Consider the following 25,480-nt stretch of genomic DNA (forward strand, 5'->3'; position numbering starts at 1 on the left):
TAAATAAATAAATAAATAAACTTTAAAAAAAGCTATAAGTTATAGTTTGGTTTTTCCTTTTAATAAAGAGAAAACTTAAAAGGAGTAATGTAAGGTAATGTCGATGATTTTATAGATGAGGAAACCAAGGTTCAGAGGTTAAGTGACTTGTCTAAGTTGCAGAGCCAGAAAGAGGCAAAGTCTGAACTTGAACTTGTTTTTTTTGGACCTCAAGACTTATAATCATCACCCTCCCTGTGGATCTGTGGATGTGTATCTCCTGGGTTATTGCAGGGTCCCCAACTCCTGGTCCCCAGATATCACCCTTCTTTATTACACGAGCTCAAAACTTAGGACTATCCTTGTCCTTATGGGAAGCACCTGTTCCAGCTACATCTTCTGTAACATGAGCCCTCTCTCCCTGGTGATTTTCATTACAAAACTGGAGATGCGTTCCCACCAAACTCATCTCCCAGTAGGCCAAGTAGGAATGTTTGGCAAAGAAGGAATTAATTGATAAACAGCTTGTAGTACACAAACTCCAGAATCTGCCTGGAGGGTTTTGCAACACTTTTGGAAACTCCAGGATTACAATTCCAGCACAAACTGTTTATTTCAGGCTGTTAAGCCACATACATATCCTGTATGCCTGAGAATCCACTGGCTTCTCTGTGAACATAGGGAACGGAGCCCCTCTCTTCCTTTTCTGTGGGCATTTTTAGTGGCTCGTAGAGCAGGGCTGCAATACCTGGGGAGACCAGTAGGGGTCTTTTTCCAACAGGAAATGGATTTAAGGCTGAAGATGCTTGAAACTGAAGGCTTTGGGTTCTAGAAAATAAGCCTGTTCCTTTGGGAGGAAATCCACTCTCCTTACGCTGTGGGTTAACCACCTGGCATAAAGTCACTCAGTCCTGAGAACGGGGCAAGAAAAGTTGTGAAAACATCTGACTTTTCCTGCCTCTCTGTCCCAGGGTGGCACTGAGCTGGGGTCAGGGGGCCTGGGACAGTCTGTCTCTACAGTTGGTACCAGGGGGAAAAGGAAAGTGCACATGGCACTGTCGAAAGAAAAACCAAAACGGCAGGCTGGCTTGCTTTGTCTCTTGTAAACTGTTTACCTTGGGATGACCAGATGGCTCATCTCTCGTTGAACCCTTGACCATTTCCGGTGCTGTTAACAGCCTCCATCAGCAAACGGTCCCCGTCCACCAGCCCACGTGCCTGCACAGGAGTCCCGGGACCTGCTGGCAGGGGAGCTCAGGCATCCAGGAGGCTGACTCTGCACCGCTGGGCCATGCATCTCAGCCAGACGCAGGGACTGGGGTTACAGGCAACCGTGGGGTATAGAAGGCGTGTGAACAACCGCAGTGGGGGGGCTTGAAATGTTCATACTCACCGGGCTCCTCAGTTACAGCCCCTCACCCACCCAGGGTCCTCCCGTGTGGTCCCTGTGCAGCCTAGCTCCTCACCTGTCACCACTTAAGTGCTCAAAATGTGTTTGAATGCCAGGATTTCCCCCCTGCCCACCCCGCCCCGGCTGTGTGAGTTTGGCAAAACCCTTTGCCCCCTCTGAGCCGCAGCACTGCAGTTGTAAACAGGGTGGGGGATGACAACTCGTCCCGCCTGCCCTCCAGGCTGGGTGGGAATGGGTGGAAATAGGAGGGATGGTGAGTGTCAAGGCTTTGAAAGTCCTCCCCCACCCCACCCCCAACCTACCCCCTGCCTTTTCTAGGACAAGCCCCACTTGTGATTAATTTTTTAGGGCGCGAAAGGGGCACAACAGGTGCTCTTGCCTTCCTGGGCAGTGCGTAGGGAGCTCCTGACCATCCCCATCTGGGTTCCATCCTTAGGCACTGCTGAACGAGGCCTCTCTGCAGGCGGGTGCCTCTTCAGAGCTTTGTGGGCGCAGTTCCGGGGCTGAGGTTTTAGTTAGATGTGTCCAGAAGCTGCAAGCCTGGGGAGGGGCGTAAGAAACCTGATGGCCATTTTCAGGTGGAGGCAGAGGGTGAGGTGGAGGCAGAGAGGTGATGGGGGCTTGGCCCAGGGGGAGGGGGATGCAAAGGAGGGGACGGATTCAGGGTGTTTCTGAGAAGCGGAGCAGACAGTGAAAGCTCTTGGCCAAGGGCCTCTATGGAGGAGGGAGATTCTCCTGAGGGCTTTACAGCCTGGCGAGGGAGACAAAATTCTCACCCGGGGAGCTAGACTTCAGTGGTCTAGAGAGTAGAAACTTTATCTTAGAGGTAGAGAAAGAAAGTTCCAAACTCTTAAAACATAGAAGGACAATGTTGACAGATCTGGTCACATAAATATTTGAAGCTTCTGTCACACACACACACACACACACACACACACCATTAGGAACAAGTTAAAAAGCACGTGAGGGGCTGGGAGAAAACTAGAAGTCACTAAGAATAGCTAGGTAGCTGGATAAAGGATTATGAACTGAGAAGTCGAGAAGAGGAGATTCTAAAGATAATGAGCATATAGAAATACTCGATCTTGTGAGGAACCAGGGAAAGGAGGGTGAAAAGCCCACTTGCCCCCCCCCCCCAAAACAACACTCAGAGTGAGGTGGGAGAAGGAAGGGATCCAAGTTGATAAGAAGAGGAGAATCTAAACAGTGCTCAGTGGGAGACTGGGGGTGGTGGTGGCCCAGAGGCTCCGTGACATCAGCCGGGCCCCTGCCAACTCCAGAAACCTGGCAGTTAGGGCCTGTGGATAAGAGGCTGACCTGGAAGCCAGGCTGCCTGGGTTTGACCTTCCAGATCCCAAGGGCCAGAACAGGACAAAGTGGAACCCACGGCATCACGTTTTGGTGGGGCTCAAAAGAGCATATCGAGGTCAAGTGTAAGGCCCGGGCCGGAGGAGCAGGGAGAGTGGAGGGTAAACCAGAGCAGGGGGAGGGAGGAGAGATGGGCTCGCGGCATCTGTAGAATAAAGGTGTGGGTGGGAAGGAGCTGGGGAGGGAGCCTGTGGGCTGGAGATGGCAGGATTGTTCTGGAGTCAGACAGGTTCGAAGGAGGGCTAGCAGAGGGCAAAGGGCAGGGCCCGTGGCGACTTTCTTGAGTCCCCAGCATCTTGGCCTTTGCAGGACTCTTCCTGTATAGGAAATATTAAATAGTGTATTTACCACTGAATTGGCCTCAGGATGGATAAAATACACGTTATTAATATAGAAATAGTAACTCATATACACTATAATATAAAACATTCTGTTTAAGCTAAACATTCATTTCTTTTTTTTTCAAGGCAGTTTTTTTTTAAGTTTATTTACTTATTTTGAGAGAGAGACAGAGGGAGAGAAAGAAGGGCAGGGGCACAGAGAGAGGGAGAGAGAATCCCAAGCAGACTCCATGCTGCCAGCACAGAGCCCAACGTAGGACTCGATCTCATGAACCTGGAGATCATGACCTGAGCCGAAATCAAGAGCTGGACACTAAAAAACAAACAAACAAACAAAAAGTTGGACACTTAACCGACTGAGCCACCCAGGCGCCCCTGAAAGTTCATTTCTTATCTTCTGATTTTAAAAGTAATCCACCCATTTTCGTGGGCCCCGTGCACGAGTCCCCGGCGCTCTGGGAAGGGAACCTAACTGCAGAGGTGAGCAGAGACAGCAGTCGGGAACGGCATTCTTTCTCTGTCCTGATGGTTTAGGGGAGGTGGCTCTGATGTCCAGCTGTGCGGGTGAGTAGCAGGGAGCGTCTGTGTCCCCGACCATGGAGAATTCGGGCAGATCATCCAGTGCGGAGCGGGTGACCGAGGTGGCCCTTGGGTTTGAATCCCAGTCCTGCCTGTGCTAAGTGGACCCAAACCAGTGAGTGTTCATCAATGGTCGGGTGCTTTGGGACAAAATGAGTAGGTTGCCTTAGGGTCTCTGTTTGCCGCCGGGCGGGGGTTGCGAGGCAGGCAGGTGTCATTCAGAACTCTGATGTGAACAGCGAACACCCCGAGGGGGCCACCAACCTCTTCTCCGAGCTCCAGCCCCCGCTCTGAGGCTCCAGGCCCTTGTCCGCATCCTGGCGTGAGTGTGCAGGTGTGTGCGTGCGGGGGCTGGGGTGGCACAGGCCCATTGGGAGCTGCAGCCCCGGGGCCCCTTCTGAAGATGCTGGGCTGCTGGGCCCCCCAGATTCCTACCCCCCATTCATGCGAGGGGGGAAGTATTTGCCACCCACGGAAGATCGCACCTTCAACGCCTCTACTCTCACACGTGAAAATTACCCCGAATGCCCGCGACGCTAATTCACGAACCCTCAAGAGTTGAAGAGCTGCTTTAACCCAGTGGCTCCCACTGGAGGTGGTTCTGCCACCCAGGGGACACGTGGCAGTGTCTGTGGGCGCTCTTGGTTGTCACCATTGGAGGGCGTGGTGCTCCTGGTGTCCAGGGGTTAAATACATAGCCCCCCCCCCCCCCCCCCGCCCCGGCCAAGAATGCTCTGGCCCAAAGTGTCGGTGGAGCTCTGCCTGAGACCCTCCCGTAACCACTCTGGAGTGAGGGCTTCTGACGGGGGTCCCACACGTGTTGCTCGGTCACCCCTAGGACGTGGATGAGGGGTACGCACACCTGTGTCACACTGCCCACACGCAAGTGTTTTAAGGCGAGACGTCGAAGATGGGACGCTGCCACTTGCTAGTTCTGGCCACCTCAGCTCTACGAGCCTCAGTTTCTCCGTCTGTAAAACGGGGGTGGTAAGAGCGCCCACCTCAGAGGCATGCTGTGGGGGAGACGTGCCGTGTCCAGCTCTCGGCCTGGCGTCCGGCACGCGATAAGGGGGTGCCGCTCAGAGCGAAGCCGAGGCCAGACCTGCCGGGGACCAGGAATGAAAGGAGCTGGTTCTCAGCACAGAACGTGGCAGAAGCCGGTGCTCTCGAAGTGCCGGTTCTCATTAGCAATATTGCCGGGTTCCCTCTTTAGCGTCAAACAGAGGCACCTGGCCAAGCACCGTGACCACGGTGTGGCCTCACCCCGACCTGCCGGGAGGGGTCCCTCTGCACCGTGGTGCCTCTGGCTCAGTCCCTCCGGCCCCACCTGTTTGAGAAGGGGTCTGGCTGCCCCCCGATCTCTGTTATCCCGCATCGGGGCTCCGTCTTTCCAGACACGAGCCCCCGGCTCCACAGGCTCCACGCTCCCCCACCCCCACGGCGGCCCCAGGAGGCCCTGTCCGCAAAGGGGTGCTGTCTCTTCCAGGTGACCCCCTCCACCCCCCGCGGTGACGTCCTCGAGCTCAGAGCGCTGAGGGGGGGCATTTAAATCAAAACACCCTCTGGATATTTCACAGAGATTCATGAGTCATCTCTACCTCGGAAAAGCCCCCTGGCGTTAGCTGGGAGTGTAGACGATATTCGTGGACCTTTAAAAGTTTGTTTTTCCTTCTTTCTTTCTTTTTTAAGAGAAAAGTATCTCTTGTGACCCCAGCTTCATCCTGAAAAGCATCGTTCTCTAGGTCGGAGGACACACAGAGCCCGCTTGGCAGCTTGATTACTATGCAACCAGGGACACGTGACCAATCTTTCTGTTTTCTTCAGATCAACTTTTTTCTTTTTTTCTGATTGTGAGGGAATGCGTGCCCACGGTAGAACACTGGTAAGGCGTTGATGGAGAAATAAAACGGAGAGCGTGTCGTGTAGAGTTTACATCTTGGTCTTTTGTCCTCAACATCTTACTTTCAACATCTTCTATCTTCCCGTGTCATTATTCCTCAAAACCACATTCCTAATTCCTGCCATGGAAATTTCCTCCGTGTGGCTGAGCCCTTTGGGCTCCCTCGCACTTGGCCGTTTGGCCGTTTGTGGCCTCGCGCAGGGTTTTCAGCTGTGAGATGGTCACAGGTGCGCCGTGAAGCCTGATGAGATAGCCGATCTGTCCACTCACGCGACTGGTCCTTTTGTGCCTCCCGGCCTGAGCTGGGGCGGGTCGTGGACACCTCCCAGGGCTGCCCTGGGCAGGAAGGTCACAGGGGACTGTAGACTGTGTGATAAACTGAGGCAAGGGGCCCTCTTGGATCCTGGGGCCCGACCCCCATGCCTCGTCTTTCCACTTGCCCTGCAGCCCTGGGACCATGAATTCTGGGGGGACAGGTAGGGCTCCCCAAGATGCTGCTTCCTCTTCTTTTCCACCAGAAACCGGTGCTGTCTGCTCATCTGACTCCGTCAGGCCATCTGCACCCCGCCCTCCTGGTCTCACTTCCACGGCGGGACCCAGAAACGTGGGCTTCCAAGAAGCTGGGTTCCTACCTGCCCTACTTAAACCAAGCGTTCTTCAAATCCATCACTCTTTCACTTAAAGAAAACCACTCTATATCGTACACAAGACGGTTTGCTCTAAACGGAAGTTTACCTTAAAAGAAAGGCAACAAAACACCTGATGTGATCGGAGCGTGTGCCTGGCGCCAGCTCTGAACTCGGCTGAACGGGGGGGGACAAGTGTCAGACGGCTGGGGAGCCAGGAGAGAAAGGGGGCTAAGGCAAGAATGACTCTCCTGCCAGGTGAATCACGGTGTCTGCTATGCATTCCTCACCTGGCTCAGATGGGCCTGCGCTTGGGGGACCCCGAATTCTAGCCCAGCCCTCCCACTTTACAGACAGGGAGACAGAGGCTCAGGGAGGAGGGAACTTGTTCCAGATCATATGCAGAGATCCCCTGGGCACACTTCCCTGGCTCAGGAGAGGTGAGCAGATTCCTTGCAGCGGGCAGAGAAGCATCTGAAAGCATCTGGTAGGGGCGGGGCCCCAGGGGCTCCGCAGAGAGAAGGGGAGCCCGAGCTGGCGGGTGCCAGAGCTAACGTGGCTTCTGTCCTCTGTGGCTTGGCTGTGGGATTTTCCCTCTCAGGGACCATCAAATGTCTGGGTCTTGTCTGTGGCGGAAGCAAGGGGTGGGTGGGTGAGGGATTGAGTGCAGAGGGCAAAAACCCAGGTCAAGCTGGGGTGGCCGTACAGGGTATCTGAGCTTCCCCCAGACGGCAGTCAGTGCTGGCCCAGGGGACATGGGCCTTGGGCCAAAGGGACAGAGGCATCTCCAGTGTGACTGCCCCTAGCCCCTGGACGGAGGTGCGGGGTTCGACGGCCTGGCATGCAGTAGGCACTCATTCATTGTCTATGGAGACACAGCATTGTCTGGTCAGGTGTGCAGTAGGGGCATATTCAGTAAGTGAACGAACTCAAGGGCGCCATTACCAAGTCCAGAGGGTGCTGGAGGCCTGTCCTGCCTACTTCTCCCTGGATGCAGCTTAAACCCCCATCCCCATAGAGGCCTGGTCCCCACTCAGCCCCTCAGGGATCCTCTTTTGTACCTGATGCTCTAGCCACACACACTGTACTAAGTTCATCTAATTGCATTTCATCTAGTTGACCCTATCTCTGAGCCTTTGCACATGCTGTTCCCAACACCTGGCACACTCTTCCATCCCATTCTCTCTCCCTGCCAATTCTTCCCCCTCCTTTAGATTTCAACATATCGCTTCCCCCAGGGGGTCTCCCCGGGCACTCCCCTTTGGCTGGGTGAGGGATCCTTGTCTGCCCCCCACGCCTCTAGTTCCCCATCACAGTCCAGCCTCATACCCTAATTCCTGTCTCCCGCTGGACTAGTTCACAGCCGTATGCGCAGTGCCTGCATTCAGTAGGCACTCGATATGTGCGTGTTGAATGAACAAATCAAGTAAGTGAGCCCTAGACACAGGTCTGAAGAGATGTCCTTCAATCGTTCAGTTATTCAAGCAATCACTTACGGACCAGTACTTACTGGGGTCCCCTACTTGGTGAGGCCCTGGGACATATGGCTGTGAGCAAGACCAAAAAGTCCCTGTCCCCACGGAGCTTGGGACTCCTGTGAGGGCCACACAATTGCCAAGCAACTCAACAAGACAATTTGGGACGGCAGTGAGTCCTCTGCAGGATTTGAAACAGGGTGAAGAGTGAGGCCGCTGTCGCCAGGGGGCACCAGAGAGGTCCCCTCTGAGGCGGTGACCTTTCTGCTGGGATCTCAAGCCGGGTGGGGTCCTCCCGGGAGACCTGGGGGAAGAGCGTGCCAGGGAGGGAGAGGACACGGCCTGGGCAGAGGCCTGGAGGTGTCTGCAGCCGTGGAGCTGGCAGGGGGGAGGGGCGTGGATTCTTCTGGCCCTTCCATTCACCTCTGGGTGATCCGGGCAAGTCACGTGACCACTCTGGGCGTGCTCCCGGTGAAATGAGGGAGTTGCCCTCCATCTGGTGTAGACAGTAGTCGTTCCCAGAGCGGCCTCCGCGGGTCGCCCATCCCTCTTAGGTATAAACTCACATTCCTCATCCTGGGCTATTTTACCATTTCCTTTCGTGCTAAACCAAAGGGACTATTTTGGAAACTCCTATAAGCAAACTAAGCCCTGCCTGGCATTTGAGCGGATATAAAAGAGCCCTAAGTGAGGGACTCAGGCATAAAAGCCACCCAGCCCTGAGAGCCCACGCCGCTAAATTTAGAAGGATCACCTCCAAATGAGGTGAAATTGTAGGTTCCCTGGGCTGGCGGGCGGTTCTGGCCAGCAGTGAGCTGGCCAGATTTAGCGGAGTGGGCTCAGGCTCCCTCCAGCCGCGCCTCGGGGAGGAGGTCCCGGACGATGGTCCCAGTGTCTGGGGAGCCGCTGGCTGTGTGAGAAGCCCCTCCAGGTGTCCTGGCCCCTGCTGCACTCACCAGCTGTGTCCAAGCCATCCGTCTAAGCGGGTGCTGCCCCAGGGTACCAAGCCAGCGAGAGGCAGCGAGGGACGCACGGGGACGAGGCAGTCCTGTCTGCCACCAAAGGTTTGGGACCTGCATGACTTCTGTGCCTCTCTCCTCTGCTCAGGGGCCCAGCGAGGTCTCTGGCTTATCTCTCTTGCCCCGCAGAGTGCCAGCTATATCCAGGGCTGTCCTGAGCCTCTGAGCGCTGACCTCTGTTCAGAGTGGTCAGTGCCCCTGCTGGGTCACTGATTAAACGTTGAGAATATCAGCCTTGGTCGAAAGTGATCAACATTCACGGGGTCTTGTCAGGGGCTGCCCAGTGAAGGCTCCTGAGATCTTAGGGGTCTCAGCCTGGCCGTCCCAGCCCATCTACCAGAAGGGAGATGTTTTTGCAGCAAGAAACCCAGCTGGGTGAGATCGCAGGGGGCCAGCCAGTCAACAGCCAGGATTAACCCCATCAGGGCCCGTGGGGGAGGCCGGGGGTGGCTGCTGGCCTCCCTTTTGGAGCAGCTGAGCTGATTGGGAACTGATGCTGGTCCCGAGAAGCCCCCAGGGACCCGGGCTCCCACACCCTGAAGCCTGCAGGGGATGGGGTTGATTTTTCTTGGCCACCCCCAATGCTAGGCTATTAGCTTGGCAGGTCCCTTTCATGACCTGCTTCCATTCAGCCTGGGTCTGGCTCTTGGGTGGGGACATGTCCTCAGCACAGCCCCCCGGAGAACAGGTGCCACCTTGAATGAATTGACCAGGCTTTTAAGGCCTGTTATGCCCGGGTCCAAATCCCAACTCTGTTGTTTCCTACCTGTGTGACCTTGGATGAGTTGTTTCCTCTGCTCTCTAGCCTCAGTTTCTTTATCTGCAAAATGGGGATAATAATCGTGTTTACCTGATACAATGTCGGGAGAATTAAATGAGATTTTAAGCCCTTAGAGTCGGTAGCACGGAGGGTGCTGGGCACCCACGGGTCAACCATTAATAGCTGTAAGTACTGTTTTATGGGAACGTGGCCCTGCTCATCATTTACATGATGTCTGTGGCTGCTTTTGCTCTAAAACAATAGAGGTAAATAGTTGTGGGTATTTAAAAGAGTATATGGCCTGCAAAGCCAAAAACTTTGGCATCTGGTCCTTCACAGAAAATGTTTGTCAGCCCCTGCCTTGGAATCTAGCACGTAGTGGAAATTCTTATCCCCATCCTTATCTTTATCCTTAGCCTGAGGCTTCCACTTATCTGGCACCATGGGCTGCACAGCCTGGTACGGTGGCAGCAGTAGGCCCAGCCTTTTAGGTACTGTTTCTGGTCCCATAAGGATGTGCTGTGAATCTTCCAAGCACTCTAGCCCCGCCTGCAGGTCCCGCTCTGTCTGATGGGGGAGCAGAGAAGTTGCCATCCACAGTCTACTGTAACTGATGGAGCAGGGAAGGTAGGGGAAGGGTGTTCCAGCCCGCAGCCCCCGGCCCCCAGTCCCCAGCCTGCAACCCCCAGCCTCCAGTCCCCAGCCCCCAGCCTGCAGCCCCCAGCCCGCAGCCCCCAGCCTCTAGTCCCCAGCCCCAGCCCCCAGCCTGCAGCCCCCAGCCTCTAGTCCCCAGCCCCAGCCCCCAGTCTGTAGCCCCCAGCCCACAGCCCCCAGCCTGCAGCCCCCAGCCCACAGCCCCCAGCCTGCAGCCCCCAGCCCACAGCCCCCAGCCTGCAGCCCCCAGCCCCCAGCCTGCAGCCCCCAGCCCCCAGTCTGCAGCCCCCAGCCCACAGCCCCCAGCCTCCAGTCCCCAGCCCCCAGCCTGCAGCCCCCAGCCCGCAGCTCCCAGCCTCTAGTCCCCAGCCCCAGCCCCCAGCCTGCAGCCCCCAGCCCGCAGCCCCCAGCCTCTAGTCCCCAGCCCCAGCCCCCAGCCTGCAGCCCCCAGCCCGCAGCCCCCAGCCTCTAGTCCCCAGCCCCAGCCCCCAGTCTGCAGCCCCCAGCCCACAGCCCCCAGCCTGCAGCCCCCAGCCCGCAGCCCCCAGCCTCTAGTCCCCAGCCCCAGCCCCCAGTCTGCAGCCCCCAGCCCACAGCCCCCAGCCTGCAGCCCCCAGTCCCCAGCCCCCAGCCCACAGCCCCCAGGCCCCAGTCCCCAGTCCCCAGGCTGGCACCAGAGTATTCTTCCTAACCAGTGACCCCAGTGATCTCCCTCCCTGTTACCCCCTCATTCCCTTGCGCAGCTTGGCTGGGGGCTCTCAAGAGTTCGAGAAGGTCCCCAGTGCCACCCTGAGCACACACCGCTAGTGGTGGGGCAATGGTGTACTGATAGATGCTCACTAACCTGCAGGGGAAAAAAACAACAAAAAAAGCCCAAATTTGTAGCACTTGCCGACATCCAGGGTGTACACATTCCTGCCGTGGCTGATTTCAAGCTACCAAAATTCCCAAGAAAGTAACGATTGACGCTCAGGGGCTGGTCCAGGCTGGCAGCAGCCTGGCACAGGCGGGGAGCGTGGGGACCTCCCTGTGGGGCTGGGACATCTAGAGGCGGGACGGGGACGTCTGAGTGCACACAGTCGGAAGGGATGGCATCTGCAGCCGCTCGCACTCAGGTTCCAAACCTGTCTCATCGCTTCCACGCGGGCTTCTTGGGCCAGTCTCGTCCCCTCTCTGGGCCTCATGTCGCCATCTATCCAAGTAGGTCAGCAACAGCTCCCAGGCCTCAGGGGCTGCGTAGATTTGCTAAGATAATTTCCGTGAGACGTTTAGCGCGGGGCTGACTTAGTAACAGCACTCGACAGACGGTGGCTCCCATCAGGGCCGCTGTTCATGGATCCACAGCATGTGACAGTCCTTGGTGCTGGGGCTTGCCACACAGAGGGTGCTCAGCAAACACTCGCCAGCTTCCCCCGGCAGGGCTGGAGGGCGCTCCCTGGGCTCATCCGCCTCTGTAGCCCCCTGCGGGGCGGGGGCCTCTGTCGGCCAACGGCACAGAGACAACCAGCTCTTTCCCTTCCGCGTTGTACACCCTCAGCGCACGGTCTCCTTGGTCCTTCTCTGACTTTCCGCTTTGCAAACGTGACCGCCGGGGCCCGGAGCCAGCGAGTGGCACAGCTGGGGTCTGAGCCCAGGTCTGGCCTTTTGGTTTCCAGTCCTCAGGACTATGTACAGCGCAGTGTGGGGTGGGGATGGGGGGAGCCTAGGAGGAGGGGAAGTCTTGTGGGGGCCGCACGGATCTGCCAGGGGGGCCCTGGAGCCTATGGTGGGGGCTGACCACACATAAAATGCAGGACGGGACGCTGGACAGACGTGGCTCGAAAGAGAACGTTATTCCAGGGAGAGGCCCAGCCCTGAGCAAAGGCGTGGACTCTGGCAGGTGGACGGATGTTGGGACGCAGGGGCCTTACCAAGCAGCGATACGAGGGAGGTGGTGCGGTGGAGCTTTTTTAGAGGCTTGACTTCGGCAGTGGGGTCCCTGGAATCCTTGGACTGTCTCCACCCTGGGCGAGGAGCAACGCAGCAGCAGAGATTCAGGTCAGATATGCAGAAGAACCTTCGACTGTCGGTGCTGGAAGGCACTGGAGATACTCCCGAGGGATACGGTGGCGTTTTTCCAACCTAGAGGTGGTTTGGAAAAAAGAAAAGACAGCCAGCGTTCTAGGCTGGCCTCATTGCAGCCTGGATCAGAGATGGGGCAACGGATCCAGGGATTCTGGAGGGCCTGGATGCCAGCAGCTTGGCCTCATGTGAGTTGGGCTTTGTCACCCCTGCTCAAAACCCTCTCATGGCTCCCAGTCACCCTTGCCCAAATGCAAGGGCAAACTCCTCCCTGGGGTTACCAAGGCCCCGCAGGAGCTGCACTCTGCTGGCCTCTCCAGCCTCCCCTGGAGTCACGGCCCAAACCACAGCTCTTCTTTCTGTTTCCGGATTACGCCGTGTCCTCTGTACCCCCGGGCCTTTGCCCATGCTGTTCCCTCTGCCTCAGATACCCTCCCCTCCCTCTCCCTTCTCCTTCTCCCCTTATCAGCCTTTCCTTCTCAGCAGTTGATCCCTCCTCCATGGCTAGGTCGAGTACCCCCTCGGTCCCCCCGTAACTGGTGGCTCATTAGCCTCCCTGCCAGACCGGGAGCCCTGGAAGGCAAGGACTCTGCCTGTCTTGCTCACTGCGTGTCTCCAGCACAGTGTTTGGCACACAGCGTTCCATGAGTGTTTGTGGAGGGGGGTGAGGGTTACTGGAGAGGAGTAGCTGAGAAGAGATCAGGTATGGTTTCAGGAGGAGCTGACTCCCCCCTGCCGGAGCCTCAGCATTGCTCAGCCATTAAGAACCTGAGCACAGAGTACGGAGACCTGGGTTCGAATCTCGCTCCTGCTGCCGGCCCCAAACAGTTCCCTTGCCTCACTGAGCTTCATCTGTGAGCTGGGGACGGTACCAGCTGCCCCCTTTGTGGGGCTGTTACAAGGACCTTGGGGACTGTGGTGAAGGGGGACCAGCCACGACCCGCACTCGGCAGGCGGCAGTGCGAGGCTGACTCTCCTGTCCTCTCCCTGTAGGTGACGGCCATGTCGGTGAGGTTGCGGTTCCTGTCCTCTGGGGACGCGGGGGCCGTGGGGGTCGTGGGCCGGAGCGCCTCCTTCGCGGGCTTCAGCAGTGCACAGAGCCGGAGGATCGCGTAAGTTCTGCCCGTGAGGAGGGTACAGGGCTGGCTCGTCTTGTGCAGCCTGTGACCCTGAAGCTCTCTCTGATGCCAAGTCTGCAGCCCAGGACAGTGTGTGTGTGTGCGCGCGCGTGTGTGTGTGTGTGTATGTGTGCGCGCGTGTGGCACTTGGTGCTGGGAGAAACCTGTAATTTCCTTGAGACCTGAAGCCGTCTCATGTCACATGCTCCTGGCAGTTGGTCCTGGAAGTCACCTGCGTGAGCTTATCAGGCCCACTTAGCAGATCAGAAAACAGGCTCAGAGAGGTGGAGCTGCTCACCCAAGGTCGCACAGCAAGACTGGTTCGTTCAGCCCTAGAACTTAGTCTGGGGGCGGGGTCAGGATGGAATGTTCTTCCTGTTTGATAGAATGGGATGTGGGGCCACCTATCCCAGTTCGGTGACCTGGGGCAAGTGACTTCACCTCTCTGAGTCTCGGTTTCCTCATCCGTGAAATGGGGATCACGAGTGTCCCTCCCCGACAGAGTTGTCGTGAGCGTACGATGAGGTGACACAAGGCAAGCAGCCGGCACATGCTGGCACACAGTAGGTGCTTGCAGGAAATTTTCAAAGGAGGAGGAACAGCAGAGATGGGCCTGGGGTCAGGGCTGCCCCACTGGACGTGAGTTCATGGCTGTTCCACGAGTCTCCTTCGGCTGCAGGTACTTCCCGGGAGGAAGGTTCGTTTCCACTCCTGGGGGCCACAGACTGGTCCTGGGCTTCATGTCGGGCACTGTGCAAGCCTGGGGAGCTGCCCACCCAGGGGTGGGGCAATCCCTCAGGCATCACGAGTGGCCCAAGCCCGAGGGGCCCAAACATCTGCCTGGCTGAGCAAATGTGGGGGACAGGCAGGACTCCCAGCCAAGCAGGGCTGGCCAGGGTTCGTCACGGCCCTCTCCTGCCCGAAACCTGCCAGGGGTTCCCATCTGCCGAGAATGCAATCTGGACTCCTCACGCGGCCTCACAAACAGCTCCCTGTCACACTGGCCACTCTCTCCTCCGGGCCCTCCACCTGGCCCCTCCTGTGACTCCTCCTTACCTGGCCAGGGGCTGCTTAATCTCCTTTGGGCCTTGGCTTCACTGCCGTGTCCTGAGGTGGACCACCCGTGCCCCAGACCGGGCCTTCCTGTGGCTCTTTCCCTGGGGTTCAGCTGCACACTCGCCCCCCCCCCCCCCGCCCCAGTGTTGCCTGGTCCCTGAGGTCCAGCTCTCCCAGCTCGCCCACTTGTCTCCTGGCCGCTCAGTGCCAGCACGTGCCCGGGAGGAGTGGGTCTCAGGGCTGAAATCCTGGAGGGTCTCGGCTGGAAGCGTGCTTAGGAATCCCTGATTCGTTCTCCAAATATTCATGGAGCACCTACTCTGCCCAGGCCCTGTCCCGGGCTCTGGGGACGGAACGGGGCCCCGCCCTCCTGTCAGGGCAGCGAACAATAAGCCAACAATAATCAAGATGGATTCAGCTGGTGGCACGTGAAGGAATTAAAACAGGGATGTGGGAGGGTGGCAGGGCTCTCAGAGGAGGCCCTCAGTGAGGCAGGGGCACTTTTAAGGCCAGAGAGAAGACAAGTTGATGTTCACGTGCAGAGAGCATGCAGGGCTGGGGACGTCTTCCAGGTGGAAGGGGCAGCCAGTGCAAAGGTCCTGAGGTGGGGATGAGCTTTGAGGCACAGAAAGTGGGTGTGTGGCTGTCTTGGGGGATAGACGTGAGAGAGGGAGGGCTGCGGGGCTTTGTGAGCCACAGCAAGGACATGCAAGGTGCAAGGCGGGGGGGGGGGGCACTAAAGAGCTGAAGCACAGGAAAACACAGCCCCAGAGAGAGTGAGCACCCAGTCCCTCTGACGCCCAGCCTCCTAGAGGAGAAAGTGTGGAGGCCACCGCAAGGAAGGCATACATTAGGCACTCCATAAGTGCGGCTGAGAAGGATTAAGTCAACTGGCCAGGGAATGATCATGTTCCTTAACAGAACCACTTTGGAGCTGCCTCTTCTGGGCGTCACCAGGCCCCCCACACCATGGGGTCTGTAATCAGGGCTGCTAAAGACAGTTGCACAGGTCACCCAGCCAAGGGGGCCATCCAGTCCACGTAACCCTCCCAAGCTGTGTGCCCTGGCGTGCAGCTGGCCCACCCAGGGTGGGGTACCTTTCTCTAACTCACACAGAGGCACTATGGGGATTTTGTTACCATGGTCTGGCAGTGGGGGGCTCTGAAGGGGGGTTTCACAGACGCTGGCAGCCAAGGCCAGCTGTGTGTGCTCACTAGGGCCCTGTGCTCACGTAATGCTCTGGTGTTGCCATCTAGAAATTCCTTTTTTTTCCCCCCTCAATGTTTATTTATTTATTTTGAAAGAGAGTGCAAGCAGGGGAGGGGCAGAGAGAGAGAGAGGAGGGAGAGAATCCCAAGCAGGCTCTACGGTGTCAGCACAGAGTCCAATGCAGGGCTCCAGCCCACGAACTGTGAGATCGTGACCTGAGCTGATCAAGAGTTGGATGCTTAACCGGCTGAGCCACCCAGGTGCCCCACCATCTAGAAACCCTCACTACAGTTTGAAAAAAGGGCCCTGCATTTTCTTTTGCACTGGGCCTCATGAATTCTGTGCCTGGTCCTGCCTGCAGCTCTCCCCCTGCCAGGCCCCTGGGGGGCTTCTGGACTTCCTGCCTCCATGGGAATGTTCCCACAGGCCCCAGTCAGGAGCTCTGCCCAGGTAGTGTCCCAAGGACTCCTGAGGACAGCACTCTGGGTGGGAAGAAGACAGAGAGGTCTGACCCTGTCCCGCTATGGCTCACTGGCCATCAGCAAAGACAAGATCACGTCTGGCAAGGTCTGCATCCTGGTCTAAGACAGATGACCTTGATGGCTGTAAATATCCCAGAATAGCCACTCTCCTGGTGGCTCCTTCTCCTTCTCCTGCTCTGAGAATTCTGGAGAATTCTGGAGCCACCAGCCTGGGTGGGTTCTGAGGTCCCTGAGTGGCCACATCTAGTCTCTTCAGTGCCCTTTTCCAAGGGTAAGGACGAAGCTGCCCACGAGGATGGGGAGGAGCGCATCTATTTTTAACTTCCTGTCTCTGGCCAGCTCCCAGGAGTCTGGGCCCTTGGCTCTGGGGCTGGACGGCCTAGATTGTGTTTCAGACCTCACCTTCTGGCCTTATTTCTCAGGTAATCCAACCAGGCTGAATCACAGACACATTGCCAAGGCACCCAGTGGCTGGGGCAGGGCAGGTAAAAATAACCTCAGATAGGAGAGCCGGGGATTGAAGCTCATTGATGTCCCCTTTGTCCAACCTCCGCCCCTGCCCTGGCACCTGAAACCTTTTGACTCTGGACATGGCTTTTTATTCCATAATCAAAGAATTCACCTGAGGAAGTGATCTATCTGGTGGGGAAATTTTATACTAAGGTGTGAATGATTGCTATGAACGATGCTGTCCCATTCGGCCCCGATTCACAGGCGTGGCTGCTCTTACCCCCTTCCGGTCCCTCCTCAGCCAGGTCTCCTCTCCCCCAGGCTGTCAGGAGGGTACCCTCCTGAGCTAGGAGCCCCTGCCAGGTCCTCACCACCTCAGGAATTCCTCCGCTGAGATGGCCGGCAAGTGGGGGTGTGAAAACTAAGCAGTAAACCTTTGATTTTCAAGGAAAGGAGGTTGGAGAAAGACGATATGGCAGAGGTGCTCTCCCTGCTCTGCTCTGTTCCTCATCGTGCCCACCCATCCAGGGCCACCAGGCATAGAGACAGGGTTAGCTTACACTGTCGGCCCACTGAGTCCTCACCCGAAACGTGTCCAGTTGGTCCTATCACTGCCCCCCAGCCACACCCAGCCCCGCCTGCCCCCAGGTCCCGCACTTGCAGCAGCCGTGCACCGGGCCTCCGACAAAGCGTTTCCCCACGACGATCAGGCAGAAAGACCGTCCCGGCGGCCTCACGTGAGGGCTGGGGCCACCGGGTGGCACGTGTCCTTCTGGAAGCTTGTCTGGCGTGCCAGGGGCTGTTTAATATTTACTGAGTGCTCCCAGAGCCGGTGAGACACCCGCCCCCGGAGCTCGCTCTCTGCCCTGGCGGCTGTATCACCGGGCCAGACACGCAGCCCGATTTCGCCATCTGAAGGCCGCACTTCCCTGGCTGAGCCAGCAGCGCTCACAGTGGCCACCGCGCCCGTCCCGCTGAACCTCAGACGAGAGCACTGAGCTCAGAGCTTCCCCGGGAGCCAGTGAAGCCAGGCGCGGCCGCAGCGGTGAGGGTGAGGAGGTCTCCGGGTGGATGGCAGCGGGGACCGGCCGAGGGTACGCACCCCCTGGGGGCCGGGGACCCCTGGGAGCTGGCAGGTGAGCTGGGCTCCTGCGCGGCACCCCCCCCCACAGAGTTGCTCGCGCACCCCACCTGCCAGGGGCCTGAGCCCGTCCGAAACCCACCTCTCTGAAGGCTGCAGCCCTGCCCGCCTCTGCCCGTCTCTGCCCGCCTGGCATGTCAACTTTGTGGACGGCCTGCTGGAGGAGGTGGGTGGTGTGGCCTCAGGCAGGGGGAGGGAGGAGGGAGCGCAGCCCCTTCGAGGGCCTGGATATTTATTATCTTACTGATTTATTTATATTTTAAATTTATGTATTTAGTTTGAGAGAGAGCGTGAGCAGGGGGAGGGGCAGAGAGAAAGGGAGAGAGAGAATCCCAAGCAGACTCTACACTGTCCGTGCAGAGCCCGACGCAGGGCTCGAACTCACAAATCATGAGATCGTGACCTGAGCCGAAGTCAAGGGTCAGATTCAACCAACGGAGCCACCCAGGTGCTCCTATTGTCTTCTTTAACTTTGACACATACATAACCCTTGTCCTTTGCCGGGCACTGCTCAACCCCTTTACATTTATTAACGCATACAGCAACGCTTTCCCCGGGCCCTATTTTACAGATGCAAAAACTGAGGCACAGAGAGGTTCGTTAACTTACCCAAGGTCACATAGCTTGTAAGTGGGGTTACCGAATAGAGACACGGGCACCTAGCTCCAGAGCCTGTGCCGGCTGTCCCACCGCCTCCCCCGGCTGGCATGGCAGCTCGCGGGGACACAGCTTTTACTTGCTTTGGTCTCTGTTTTACCTCCAGCCCCTTGAATGCTGTTTGGTGTGCCGTAAGTGCTCAGTAAATGTTTGTTGAGTGAATGATGGTCTCATGACTGGTCTATGGGGTAGGCATTCTCCTCTGCCTTTTACAAATGAGGAAACTGAGTCTCTAGGAGGTTAAGTACCTGTGACCCCCGGGGCTGGGATTTGTCCATGGGTGGTTGACCAGGAGCTTGTGTCTCATGAGACAACATAAGCTCCCAGGGTGGCAAGTCCCCTGCTCCCCCCAGATCCTTCCTTGCTGCAACATCCCCTAGGACCCAGTTCTCAGGGCACGGGCGGGGCCTGGGATCTCTATTTCTGGATCGTTGGCCTGTAACATGGCGAGGATTCCCGGGATAGGGAACCCAACCGGAGGGGTGGCCGGGGCAGTTCCTCTCTGCTGAGTCAACAGCAGGTGTCTGTGTCTGTGTGTGGAATGTGCCACATCTGGCTGGGCTGGATATACAGCCTGGCTGCCCGTTCAGCCTCTTGGGGTGCCAGTGAACTTGTCAGGCCACCGAAGGAGCTGGAAGCTGTGTCCTGCCTGCCCCCTGCCTGGCTCTCCAGACCTCAATCCTCCCCTCCTCCCAGGGACGGGGAGTCTTCGAGGGTAGGACCCCAAGCCCTCGGCCCCCACCATGGTGCCTGATTCGCAGAAAGCCCCTCTGTGAGTGTTTGAGTGAGTCGGGGGGTCCGGTCCCCTTGATTTTGGGCCGCAAAAGTGCAGCAAACTCTGAAGGGCTCCCGGGGAGATGCATACCTGGGTTTCCAGCAGGAAGATGTCCCCCGAGTGAATCCCCTAAGACGGTGGTCTTCAAAGCGTGGTCCTTGGACCAGCAACACTGGCAGCACCTAGGAACATGTTAGAAATGCAGATTCTCAGGCCTCGCCCCAGACCTGCTTAACCGGAGACTGGGGCCTCTGCTGAGAGGGCTCAGCAATCTGAGCCTGGGTCCTCCAGATGATTCTGAGGACCCTGAGGGAACCCCGCCCCTTGCCCCCAGAGGGGTGGTTCAGATCCCAGGCTGGGAATCTGCCCATGTTTGGGTTTGGGTCCCAGCTCTGTCACTCACGTGATCTGGGGCAAGTCACTTCTCTGAGCCTCCGGTTCCCTACCTTGCAATGGGGTTAAAATCGATGTTTATTTAAAGCTCCTACAGCAGGGGTGGGAAGCAACAGACACTCAGGGGGCACCTTCTATCCGGGCACCGTCACGATGCTCCCAGATTGTCATCGTCCGGGTCTGTGAAGCTGGGAGCTGACCCACTCCTCCCCGCTTTCCCTCCTCGGCTCCCACACAGCGGGAAGGGTCTCCTCACTCTGTTTCGGTCAAGCCTTCTCCTTGCTGTCCGCCCAGCATCACACACAGACTGGACCGTGTCCTCCCCTCTGCCCTGACTCACTGTCCCCTGATTCAGAACACCCTTCTTGGGACGACCCTTCATCCTGTTCTTCCCTTGAGGTCCCGCTGAGCCCTTGGGCTCCCCCAACTCTCTCTTCTCTAGTCCCCACGACACGCTGTATTTCCCTCGTCCCGTTCAGCTCAGTATTTACTGAGCACCTACTGTTTTCCAGGCTGTGGGCGCAGGGACAGATACAGATGGGATGTGATTATTATAACGGTAGCAAACATTTATTAGGCACCCACTGCCTCCATTGTGCCGAATGTTTCCCCTGGTGTCTCAGAGAATTCCCAGCACTGTTCTCTCATTTAGGGTCTATTGTTTTCCCATTTGACAGATAAATAACTGAGTCTTGGGAAGTACCTCAGTGTAGAGGTGAAGTACATTTGACAAAGAAACAAATAAAACTGGTTATTCTCCCCTGCTCCCCTCCCCCCTCCCCGCTCGTGCTCACTCTCTCCCCCTCCCTCCCTCTCCGTCTCTCCCCCTCCCTCCCCCTCTGTCTCCACCCCCAAGGAACCTTAGAGCACAGCTTGAAGCAGGTTCCTCAGTGTACCCGAGAGGAAGACAGGGAGGGAGGCAGCTGGAAGGAAAAGCTAGAAGCTTCTTTGAGAGACTGACCCAGACGTTCGAGTGTTATTTCCACTCTTGTTTCTCCCGTGAGAAGGGAGTCCTGAAGCCACATCTGGTGCAGGGATACCTGGGAAACAATGTCTTTCAGAGGACGGACGGAAGCAGCCCTGGTCTTGCACTTAGTGGACGAGGCATAGGATTCTAGAAGGGGCTTAGGTGCCAGTGAAACCAGCCCGGGACTGTAATGAGGATACCCTCACCCTATACTACTATAATCAATCCTGAAACGCTGGTGTGCCCCTCAAGGGCTGAGAGACACAGCTGTCACTGCTGGGAAACATCAGTTCTTTTTTTTTTTTTTTTCTTAAAAAATTTTTTTTAGTGTTTATGTTTTTAAAATCTTTTTACGTTTATTTTTTTTGAGAGAGAGAGAGACAGAGAGAGTGGGGGGGGGAGGGGCAGAGAGAGAAAGGGAGAGAGTATCTCAAGCAGGCTCTGCACTGTCAGCATGGAGCCTGACGTAGGGCTCAAACTCATGAACCATGAGATCATGACCTGAGCCGAAACAGAGTAGGACGCTTAACTGACTGAGCCATCCAGGCGCCCCAAATGTTTATTTATTTTTAAGAGAGAGACAGAGTGTGAGCAGGGGAGGGGCAGAGAGAGAGAGGGAGACACAGAATCTGACGCAGGCTTCAGGCTCTGAGCTGTCAGCACAAAGTCCGACGTGGGGCTTGAACCCACAAGCCGTGAGATCGCGACCTGGGCTGAAGTCGGATGCCCAACCCACTGAGCCACCCAGGTGCTCCTGGGCGACATCAGTTTTTAAGATCATTCAGTCCCCAACCCCAACTCCAATAGGCTTAGGCAGAAAAGAGAACCAACTGGTTCATGTAAGTGAAATTCCACGGGCAGGTCTAACTTCAGGCATAGCTGGATCCAAAAGCTCATGGTCGTGTGGAATTGGTCTGCCTCCACCTGCTCCTCCCTGTGTTGCCTCCATTCCCCCTACATGATGCAAAGGAAATGGCTGGCTGTTCCAGGTGTCTGTTCCCCCGGAACAGCAATGTCAGAAGAAAGAATCCTTTTCCTGTCTGTGAATCTGGAAGCAAACTCCCGGCAGGGTTACTGGACAGATTTGTGTCCTGTGCCTCTCCCTGAGCCAGGGAAATGGAGTATGTTGACTCCAGGCCTGAGACATGCATTTGCTTCAGAATGCCTGTGTATGTGTGTGCAGGTATGTGTGTGTGTGTGTGTGAGCGTGTGTCTGTGTGTGTGGTGATTTGTCAAGCCGCCTCCCTCCAAACCACATGCATGAACAGCGGAGTTGGGGAGGGGCCCCAGAGGAAAACTGGGGTGTTACTAATAGAGGGAGAGGCGTGGGTCCTGTGCAGGCAAAGCTAACAAGTGCCCACCCACGGGAACGCCCCACGGCTACGATTTGGCCTCCCAAGTAGTTTTGTCCGGACGGACAGACCACACTGAGCCGAAAACACTGGCATTTGGGCTGCCCGACTGTACTTCCCACTGTGTTGATGTCTCACGTCAGGTTCCTCTTCGTCTTTTAATCTTCAGATCCAAGCCCTCATGTTGCAGATGAGGAAACCGAGGCCTGGAGAGTCCCGGCCACTTTCCTGAGCTCACATGGCTCGGTGGTGGCGGGGCGGGACTCAGCCAGGCCTCGTGACTGCCCCGGGCTCTGGCCACCGATCCCCCAGTGCCTGCCCCCCGCCCCCCACCGGGGAGGGCTTTGTCCGGATCCCAGCTCTGCCCCTCATTCCTTCTCACAGAAAGTCCATCCACGGGAACTCCGTGAGAGCTCGAATGCCTGCCAAATCCTCCAAGATGTATGGCACGCTGCGGAAGGGGTCTGTCTGCCCGGACCCCAAGCCACAGCAGGTGAAGAAGATCTTCGAAGCACTCAAGAGAGGCCTCAAGTAAGGACCCGTGTTTGTTGTCCCTGAAACGTGCGTTCTCTGCCGCTTCTCCTCTCCGCCTCTCCTCAGAGAACACGGTCGGGTCTTGTCTGCCAGAGGCCAAGGAGGGAGCTCCTGCAGTCCACAAGCACGTCCCGGGTGCAGCCACGCGCTCAGGCCCACCCTTCGGCGCTGGGGACACAGTGAACGCTGCGGGGGGGGGGGGGGGGATGCTGGCCTCAGGGAGCTTATGGTGGAGAGGGGAGATGGCCAAACAGAAGTGACGTAGGGAGTAACAGAACTCCCAGCAGCCCTGAGTGCACGGAGGAAGGTGATGGAGAGGCAGCACGTGGAGGCAGAGGAGACTCACCAAGGAGGTCCCGACGGTTGTGCCGGGCTCTGGGAGATAAGCGTCCCAGGCAGGGGGAACAGCGCGGGCAAAGGCCCTGAGGTAGGAGAGTGTAGGACAGGAGGCCCAGGTGGCTGGATTTGAGTGAGGGAGAGAGTCGGACTGGCTAGCTGGGCAGAGGCCGGAACAGGAAGATTTAGTCACTGACTCCACCCATTTTTTTTAAAGTGTATTTGTTTATATTTTGAGGGGGGTGGGAGGAGGAGCAGAGAGAGAGGGAGAGAGAGAGAGAGAGAGAAAATCCCAAGTAGGCTCCACACTGTCAGTGCAGAGCCCCATGTGGGGCTCAAACTCACAAACTGTGGGATCACGACCTGAGCCGGAATAAAGTCGGACACGTAGCCGACTGAGCCACCCAGGTGCCCCACTCCATGCGCTTTTCTTGAGGGCTAACGGAGGGCCAGGCACAAGGTGTGGGAATGAATAAAACACAGAAGTCCCTGCCCCCGTGGAGCCTCCTAATGGGAGACAGACAATAAACAGGGCAGAAAAGCAAAATACAGAAATACGTCAGATGGTGGGAAGTACCATGGTAGAAAACAAATCAAGGTAACGTGTGGGGCTGATTTTGAATAAGGGGCTCAAAGAAGGTCTTGTTTAAGAAGGTGACATTTGAGCAAAAACCTGAAGGGGTGAAGGAGTGAGCCCAGCAGGTAATGGATAAAGAACATTCTAGGCCAAGGAGCCACATGTGCAAAGGCCCTGGGGCAGGAGCATGATCAGAGCATTAGGGGCACAGTGAGCAGGCCAGCATGGGAGCTGAGAGAGGGAGGCAAGGGTGAGGAGGTCTGGGGGGCAATGGGGACCAGATGACATGGGGCCTGTGAGCACTCAGTGTTCCCTCTGGGTGAGCTGGGTCCTGCGCGGGGGGCGGGGGGGGGGGAAGGGTGTGGTCTGAGTTCAGTTTTAACAAGACTCTCTGGCTGTACGTGGAAAACGGGCTGCAAGGGGCGGGGAGGCCTGTAAGAAGGTCACTACAAGGGTCCAGGTGGCAGACGATGGTGGACTTGACCAGGTGGCAGCTGGGTGGGTGGGCAGGGGACAGGGTCAGTTTCAGGATACATTTTGAAGGTGGAGCAGGCAGGATTGACTGAGGGAGGGCCTGGGGGTAGAGAGAGAAGAGAGAGAGAGAGAGAGAGATCGTCCAAGTGGAGATGAAAAGAGGTAGTTCGGGCACAAACCCGAGGTTCATGGAAGAGGTCAGGGCTCGAGAGAGAACTGTGGTTTCAGTGCAGTGTTGACCCGTGAATAAGTCACATGGGGGGCCGCCATGTAGCCCCTCCAGTTTCCTCGACTCCGTGACGCCCAGTCCAGGGGCCTCCTCTCTCCCGGCAGCCCCCTTGCTGCTGTCCCAGCCCCGTCCCCACCTACCCCTTCTCCACCTGCCACCCTGCTCTGCTCAAGTCTCTCCCATGGCTCCCTACTACCCTGGGTGGGGGGGGCATTCAGGGTCCTTTCTGACCTTCAACCTTTCTAGACTTTTCTATCATTCACTCCCCGCCTCCACTGGTTCCCCAAATGCCCCATCTGCCCTCCTGTACCTGTGCTGTGGCCCTTGCTGAGCAGCTCCCGGGCAGGGGAGCGTCCGCGGAGGCTGCCGCGCCCCAGGTTCCTTGTTCAGCGCGCATGCGCGTGTCCTGAATCGCACGCCGTTCCTTCCGGCCGGGAGGCCTGTCCCGCCCTCCGCCTCTTGGGATCCTGCTCTGTTTCTCACTAATTAATAGCAGTGACAACAGCAGCAGCGGCAGCAGTTGCGGGCTTTCTACACATCTCGCCGTTGAATCCCTGAAGAGCGCTATCAGAGAGCCTCCTCACCTTTTCCCGGAGAGGAAACTGAGTCCCAAAGAGGGGACACAGCTCGTCCAGGATCCTACGGCCAGGACGCAGGGAGTGGGGCTCCGGGGCCAGTGCCGACCCGCCCTCTGTCCGCAACCCTCCCCCACCCACCCCGGGCTCCGGGGAAAGGTCACCTCCCCCCCTCGCCAAGCCCTGACCGCCAGCCCAGGGGACATCTGTCATCTGCCACCCACGGGGCGCACCGGACGCCCCCACCTGCACTGGCGCAGAGCGGGAGCTGGGGCCGGGTGCCTGGAGCCTGTCTTCAAGGGGCGCATCTCCCAGGACCGCTCTGGTGATTCCTGTAAGGACCTCACGTTGGAGACCGGTCTGGGCTCACTCAACAGCACCCCCTTCTTCCTGGAGAGCCCACGCCCTGAGTGAGCTGCGGCCTGGCAGATGGTGGTGCAAGTGGGCCCAGAGAGGGCGAGTCACCTTCCTGGGGTGGCCTAGTAAACTCTGATGAAGCAGGATGGGGCCTCGCCGTGGCTCCCGAGTCCAGACCTCACGCTTCACGTCTAAGGCTCTTTGGCTGGAAAAGAACGTGAGGTGTCCCCTCCAGCCACACAGCTTTCTCTGTGCGTCCCAGAAATGGGTCTTCCAGCCCCTCTCTGGTCCTTGGCCCTACACAGGCCGACAGCAGGATGGCCTGTCTTCGTCCGGGAGGGAGGCGGGCTCTCGCTGACCTCCCCGTGGGCTGGGGTGAAGAGAGCGGCCTCCGGAGGCCACTGCTGGTTTCAGACCCGGGTTCGGCCTCGTCCCTGCTGTGACTCTGCGCTTGAGTTATTTGCCAGTTTTCAGGGTCAGTTTGCCCATCTCTAAAATGGGCATAATAACAATAGCACCTGTTAACGGAGAGGTTCCTCATTCTGCACAGCGCTGGGCACACAGCCCCCAGCGTGTGGGGTCTGCAGGTTGAGCGAGCTGGGGCCCGGCTTCCGGTGGGCGAGAA

The 25,480-nt window shown here is 57.4% G+C and overlaps 1 protein-coding gene and 1 long non-coding RNA gene across 6 annotated transcripts in view; one reads left to right on the top strand and one right to left on the bottom strand.

Moving 5' to 3' along the window:
* RIPOR3 (RIPOR family member 3) overlaps positions 1–25,480 on the top strand; it is a 76,204-nt gene that overhangs the window by 30,449 nt on the left and 20,275 nt on the right. For 3 of the 5 annotated variants that reach the window (XM_045444241.1, XM_045444242.1, XM_045444245.1), the window contains exons 2-3: positions 13,167–13,285; positions 22,158–22,304. In XM_045444241.1, the coding sequence (XP_045300197.1) occupies positions 13,167–13,285; positions 22,158–22,304 (266 nt within the window). Of the gene's footprint in view, positions 1–13,166; positions 13,286–13,993; positions 17,625–17,675; positions 17,796–22,157; positions 22,305–25,480 lie in introns of those variants that run through there. The other 2 variants (XM_045444243.1, XM_045444244.1) reach the window with 2 other exon arrangements.
* On the bottom strand, positions 3,418–24,556 carry LOC123580024. Its single transcript, XR_006703083.1, has 5 exons — positions 24,234–24,556; positions 19,152–19,243; positions 12,023–12,233; positions 9,465–9,518; positions 3,418–6,830 (listed from the first exon to the last, which is right to left on the bottom strand). It is a non-coding gene; the product is annotated as an uncharacterized LOC123580024 (long non-coding RNA).

Source organism: Leopardus geoffroyi, chromosome A3 (assembly GCF_018350155.1).
Source record: "Leopardus geoffroyi isolate Oge1 chromosome A3, O.geoffroyi_Oge1_pat1.0, whole genome shotgun sequence".
NCBI lineage: Eukaryota > Metazoa > Chordata > Mammalia > Carnivora > Felidae > Leopardus > Leopardus geoffroyi.